The following is a 6,349-nucleotide window of genomic DNA, read 5'->3' on the forward strand; positions in this document are numbered from 1 at the left end:
TGGGCTCGCTGCGCGGCGTGTCCGTGGGTTGCGTGTCCGGGATGTGGGCGTGCGGCTCGGCCTCGGGATGCGACGCTGTGTTGCCTCTGGGTGTGTGTGCGAGCCTGGCGAGGGTCTGAGTGTGCCATGTCTGTGCCCACCGCTTCCAAGTGCTGGGGTGCTGTGCGGTGTTCGTGTGTGTGTCGGGGTGTTGTGTTGCTTGTTCACCTGTTGTGTTTGTGCGTCATGCCTTTGTGTGTCTAGTCATTGTGTTGTGTGTCTGGGAGTTGTGTGTTCATGTGTTGTGTTTGTGTATCTGTGTCTTTGTCCATGTGTTGTATTGTGTGTCCGTGTGTTTGTGTGTTCCTGTGCTGTGTCTGGGTGTTGTGTGTCCAGACATGGTGACTGCACGTCCAGACATTGTATATTCATGTGTTTGCGTGTTGCTGCGTTGTGTGTCTGGGTGTGGTGGTGTGTGTCCATGCATGGTGACTCTGTGGGCATTGTGTGTTCATGTGTCATATTCAGGCGTGTTGTTGTGCATCCGGTGCTGTCTTGTGGTCCGTGGCCTGTATGCACCAGGCGTGGATGTGCCTGTGTCTCTGTGTATTCTTGTGTGTGTCATGTCTTGTGTGTCCAGGTGGGAGGGTGGGAGCTGTGCATTGTTTTTTCCCCGGTGTGTGTGTGTGTGTGAAGAGACCTGGCCACACTGTGTCCCTGGCTGCCCTGTGCCTCTGTACACGCTGCCAGCTTCCACACCTGTGCACACCTGCCCGCTGATCTGCTGACCGTCTCCTCAGGGCGCCTTCAGCCGCTGCTACAAGCTGACGGACATGTCCACCAGCGCTGTGTTTGCCCTCAAGGTGGTGCCGCGTGGCGGGGCCGGGGCCGGGTGGCTTCACACACAGGGAAAGGTGCGTGTCCCCATCGGTCCCTAGGGCCCGCAGCCCACAGCATGTCCCAAAGAAGGCCCTGCCCTTTCATCCCAGCCCTGGGTGGACGTGAGATTGTACACGAGGCAGGCGAGCATCCTGCAGCCTGTGCCCCCTGCAGGCAGGTACATGTCGGGGCTGTGCCTGCAGGTGGAGCGTGAGATTGCCCTGCACAGCCGCCTGCGACACCGCAACATCGTGGCCTTCCACGGACACTTTGCTGACTGCGACCACGTGTACATGGTGCTGGAGTACTGCAGCCGCCAGGTGCCTGGGGGGTGGGGAGAGGGCAGCATTCGTGTCGGCTGTGCCTGTGTCCACCCTGTGTCCACCTGCACCTCGCTGCTGACCCCGTACCATCTTGTGTGCCCTCTGCTGTCCAGTCGCCAGTGCTTCCTGTGCCTACACGGGGCCATTTGTGTCCATCTTTTACTCACCTGGGCACACCTAGGCTCTCCTGATCCACCTGGGACACCCAGACCCAGCTTATACTCCTGTGACCGCCCATCAGAATATATTTGCTTCTTCTTGGCCCCCTTGGGCTCACCCATACCCACCTGTACACACCAGCATGCCCCTATGCCTACCTGTGGTCGCCTGCGCCCCTCCTGCACCCAGCTGTGCCCACCGTGGCCTAGTTGAATTGAGTCATGCCATCATACATGCCTGAACTCACTGAGCCCATTAAGTACACCTGAGCTCACCTGGGTCCGCCTGTGCCAGAATATGCCCCCTCTGCGCTCACTGCCGATCACCTGGTCCTTCCTTCTCAAGCTGACGGTCATGTCCACCAGCGCCGTGTTCACCCTCAAGGTGGTGCCAGGTGTGGGACTGGGGCTGGGTGGCTGTGCCTGTGGGGAAAGGTGCATGCCCCCCTCAGTGGCCACGTGGGCCCATCTGAACCCGTACGCTCCTATTGGGGTTGGTCATCTGTGCACACCTGTGCTCATCCCATAGTCAGCCACACCACCTTGGCCAGGTTGAGCTTACCTTTGCCTTCTAATCTGGGGCCGCTGGGCACCTGCAGTCTTTGGCCCACGTGCTGAGGGCGCGGCAGACCCTGACGGAGCCGGAGGTGCGCTACTACCTGCGGGGCCTGGTCAGCGGCCTGCACTACCTGCACCAGCGGCACATCGTGCACCGAGACCTGAAGCTCAGTGAGTGCTGGGAAGGGGAACTGTGGGCGGGGGCTGTGGGTGGAGGCGTCGGGAGGTGGGTGCAGATCGGCCCCCATGCACAATGCCCCTCCCACTGCCAGGTAACTTCTTCCTTAACAAGAACATGGAGGTGAAGATTGGAGACCTGGGGCTGGCGGCCAAGGTGGGGCCAGGGGGCCACTGCCACGGGTGAGAGCCAGGGGGGCTCTGAGCAGTCTGTTCAGGAGGGCATGGCTGGCCCTGAAGTCTGGCACGGAGATGCCAGCCTTCCTGAGCCCCCCATGACACCCCTCCTAGAGTGCTCTGTGGGACCCCTAACTTCCTGGCCCCCGAGGTTGTCTCCAGAAACGGGCACTCCTGCCAGTCAGACATCTGGGCTCTGGGCTGCATCATGTGAGTGGGGTCCTGGGGAGGGCGGGCAGGGCCTCCAGGGGGGCAGGTGCAGCAAGGGGGAGCCTGCACGGAACAGGTGGGGACCGGTGTGCAGGGAGGGGCGCATGGAACAGGCACCTGTCGCCACCAAGTGTGCAGTATGAACAGGATGTGTGTGGGGATGCGTGTGCAAGGGAGGATGGCGGAGGGTGTGCACAGACACGTGGACAGATATGGGCAGGTGGCAGCAGCACAGGCAGGTCAGGGCGTATGTGTACAGGGATGCAGTATGTGTGGGCACAGGGCAGGTGTGAGCGGGCATACGATAGCATTGGAAGGTGGAGGCCGGGCATAGTGATTCACGCCTGTAGTGCTAGAGCTTTCGGAGGCCAAGGCAGGAGGATCACTTGAGCCCGGGAGTTCAAGACCAGCCTGGCCAAGTTGGCAAAACCCTGTCTCTACAAAAATTATAAAAATTAGCCAGGATTGCTGGTGTGCACCTGTAGTCCCAGCTATTCAGGAGGCTGAGTTGGGAGGATCGCTTGAGCTCAGGAGGTGGAGACTGCAGAGGGCTGTGATTGCACCACAGCACTCCAGCCTGGACAACAGAAGGAGACTGTCTTAAAAAAAAAAAAAAAAATAGGAGAATTGAAAAAGTGTATGCAGGTGAGTTCAGGGCGAGCCAGGTGCAGGCAGGGGACGGACAGACACCAGTGTCAACCAAGCAGGGTGCATGGGAATGCACAGGGTGCCAGGTGCAGGCAGGGGACAGACAGATGCTGGTGTCAACCAAGCAGGGTGCATGGGAACGCACAGGGTGCCAGGTGCAGGCGGATGTTGGGAGGTGAGTAAGCCGATACGGGTTGCAAAGGCGGGCTCTGTGGGCAGGTCCGGTCAAGTGTGCAGGGGTAGCTGTGAGTGGTGCCTGGACGCCCAGGTTCTTATCCCCCACCTGGCCCAGGTACACGGTGCTGACCGGCGCCCCGCCCTTCATGGCCTCACCCCTGTCGGAGATGTACCAAAACATCCGTGAGGGTCACTACCCCGAACCCGCTCATGTGTCCTCCAATGCACGCCGCCTCATCGCACGCCTCCTGGCACCCGACCCGGCCGAGCGGCCCAGCCTGGAACACCTGCTACAGGACGACTTCTTCACGCAGGTGGGCGGCGGTCCCCGGCGTGGGGTTCCCGGCAGGTGATGAGCCAGAGCCTGCCCTGCTCAGCCGAGGCCAGGCCCCCCTGCCCCAGGTAACCCAGGTGCTCCGGGGCTGGGCGACCTGAGCTGGGGATGACCCCAAACCCCCCATCCGAAGGGTTTCACTCCGGACCGGCTGCCGGCCCACTCCTGCCACAGTCCCCCCATATTTGCCGTACCCCCGCCTCTGGGCAGGATCTTCCGGAAGGTGGGCCAGCTGCTGCTCACCCAGCGCCGGCCACCCTGTAAGTACCGCCCCTGCCCACACCTGCTCAACACCTGCCTCTGCCTGCTATCTGCGCAATACCTGCTCCCACCTCCCACCTGCCCACACCTGCCGCCACCTCCCACCTGCCCACACCTCCCACCTGCCCACACCTCCCACACCTGCCCACACCTGCCCACACCTCCCACACCTGCCCCCACCTGCCCACACCTCCCACACCTGCCCACACCTCCCACCTCTCACACCTGCCCACACCTGTCCACACCTCCCACCTGCCCACACCTCCTACCTGCCCCCACCTGCCACCTGCCACCTGCTCCGCTCTGTCTCCACATCAGGGGTGGGTGTGGGTAGCAGGTGCCTCCCCCCGCTCGGGGCCCAAGCTGTGCCCCCTCCAAGGTCTTGTGCCTCCCTCAGGCCCCTTCACACCTAAAGAGGCCTCGGGTCCAGGAAAAGATGGGCCAGACCCTGACCCCATGGAGCGGGGCGGTGAGGTGAGACATCGGGGTGGGGGACACGGGGAGGGACAGGCGGAGGGCATGCCTGACCCCTGCTAAAACCCCCTCCTCCATGCCAGCTTCTCTGAATCCCTTCTGGGGTCTCCAAGCCCGGCCCCCTCTCCCTGGTCCCATCCTGATGCATCAAAGCTGGGATCCATTTGCGTCCAAATGTGCCCACCTGGGGTTTCCCAAGGGCCAGGCTCCAGGCCACGGGAAGGGTCCCATCCATGGCTTCAGTCCATCGCATTTATTGAGCGCCACGTGTATGCCTCTGAGACACTCCGAGGTTGCCTCCCAAGGGGAAAGCAGTGCCTCTGTGTGCAGAGGTCGGTGGGCACAGGCAGGGGCCAGAACCCACCACCCTCCTCACGCCTCTCCCAGGGGCTGGGGCCGCCCCTCACCCCTGCTGCTCCCACCTCAGAGCTCCCTGTCTGCGAAAGCGGTTCCCTGCCTGGAAGCCCCCGTCCACCTGGTCGCACATGGGACCCTGCAGAGTGACCTGGCCGGTGAGCAGATCCCTGTCCCAGCCTAGGGCTGCAGGTGGGGAGGTACAAGTAAAGAGGGGACCAAGGCCGTGACTTACCAGGGTCACAGCCGCCGTCCCGGCCTCACCTTTCCCGCCTGTCAAATGGGAATGCCGTCTCTGAGTTGAGGATGAGGTGTTTCTGGATGGAGCCGTGGGGAGCGGGGCTGGTTGGAGGAGCCTGGTGGTGGGAACCCAGGCCTGTCTGTGGCACATAGACCTGTCCTCCCAGGGCCCGAGGGGAGCCGGCGGCCGGAGGTGGAGGCAGCCCTCAGACACCTGCAGCTGTGCCTGGACATGGGCCTCCCGGGTAGGAGCCAGCCCAACCCCCATGATCACCCTTTCTCTTAGTAGCCAAGTAAAATTGCCTTTATTCCCATCCTGGGCCCTCCTGGGTATTTCTGGGGGTGAGGAGTAGGACACGGTGACATCAGAGGAGTGGGTTAGCCTCCCGTGTGCAGAGCCTGGCACAGAGGGCTCTGAGGCAGCCTTACCTTTCAGGGCCTCTTTTTTTTTTTTTTGAGACGGAGAAACCCCATCTCTGCAAATAAAACCCCATCTCGGCCGGGCGCGGTGGCTCAAGCCTATAATCCCGGCACTTTGGGAGGCTGAGACGGGCGGATCACGAGGTCAGGAGATCGAGACCATCCTGGCTAACACAGTGAAACCCCGTCTCTACTAAAAATTACAAAACACTAGCCGGGTGAGGTGGTGGGGGCCTGTAGTCCCAGCTACTCAGGAGGCTGGGGCAGGAGAATCGCTTGAACCTGGGAGGCGGAGGTTGCAGTGAGCCGAGATCGCGCCATTACACTCCAGCCTGGCAACAGAGCAAGACTCCGTCTCAAAAAAACAAAACAAAACAAACACACACACACAGCAATGTGTAGTATTTTCAGAGCATCGCAAGCATTTGAGAATTGCTCATTCCCAGGGGTGCCCACAGTCTCCCTCTGCAAGCCAGGAATTCGTTACGGTTCCATGGCTTCTGTTGATGTCTGGTCTCCTAGAATCCACCAGTGAAGCCCCCAAGCCTCTGTCCAGTCCCCGCTGTGGAAAGGGTCTCACCCATGGTTTCGGTCCATCGCATTTATTGAGCGCCTACTATATGCCTGACCCCTGACCCTTGGCTCAGCATATGTTTGTTTGCGCCAGCTACACAGGACCCCCTGGGAGAGCAGCGGCCCATCCTCTGGGCCCCCAAATGGGTGGATCATTCCAGTAAATACGGCTTTGGCTACCAGCTCTCGGACGGGGGCAGTGGTGTCCTGCTTCGGGACGGCACCCACATGGCCCTGCGTCCCCCCGGAGGGTAAGTTGTGGTCTCCTGTGCCCTGGGGGACCAGGTGCTCCCCCTGCCTTTTTTCATTCATCTCTCAAGTATTTATTTATTTATTTATTTATTTTTATTTTTTTGAGACAGAGTCTCGCTCTGTCGCCCAGGCTGGAGTGCAGTGGCCGGATCTCA

The 6,349-nt window shown here is 60.9% G+C and overlaps 1 protein-coding gene across 1 annotated transcript in view; it reads left to right on the top strand.

The window, feature by feature from the left end:
• Nucleotides 1-41: 41 nt before the first annotated feature.
• Nucleotides 42-6,349, top strand: part of PLK5 (polo-like kinase 5) — a 15,526-nt gene continuing 9,218 nt past the window's right edge. Inside the window, exons 1-12 of the mRNA XM_011964109.1 lie at nt 42-113; nt 780-893; nt 1,062-1,178; nt 1,939-2,068; nt 2,170-2,257; nt 2,366-2,461; nt 3,402-3,600; nt 3,754-3,880; nt 4,279-4,368; nt 4,802-4,867; nt 5,117-5,194; nt 6,037-6,193. Of these exons, the coding sequence (XP_011819499.1) occupies nt 42-113; nt 780-893; nt 1,062-1,178; nt 1,939-2,068; nt 2,170-2,257; nt 2,366-2,461; nt 3,402-3,600; nt 3,754-3,880; nt 4,279-4,368; nt 4,802-4,867; nt 5,117-5,194; nt 6,037-6,193 (1,334 nt within the window). The remainder of the gene's footprint in view (nt 114-779; nt 894-1,061; nt 1,179-1,938; nt 2,069-2,169; nt 2,258-2,365; nt 2,462-3,401; nt 3,601-3,753; nt 3,881-4,278; nt 4,369-4,801; nt 4,868-5,116; nt 5,195-6,036; nt 6,194-6,349) is intronic.

This window comes from Colobus angolensis, unplaced genomic scaffold (genome assembly GCF_000951035.1).
Source record: "Colobus angolensis palliatus isolate OR3802 unplaced genomic scaffold, Cang.pa_1.0 Scaffold64, whole genome shotgun sequence".
Classification (NCBI taxonomy): domain Eukaryota; kingdom Metazoa; phylum Chordata; class Mammalia; order Primates; family Cercopithecidae; genus Colobus; species Colobus angolensis.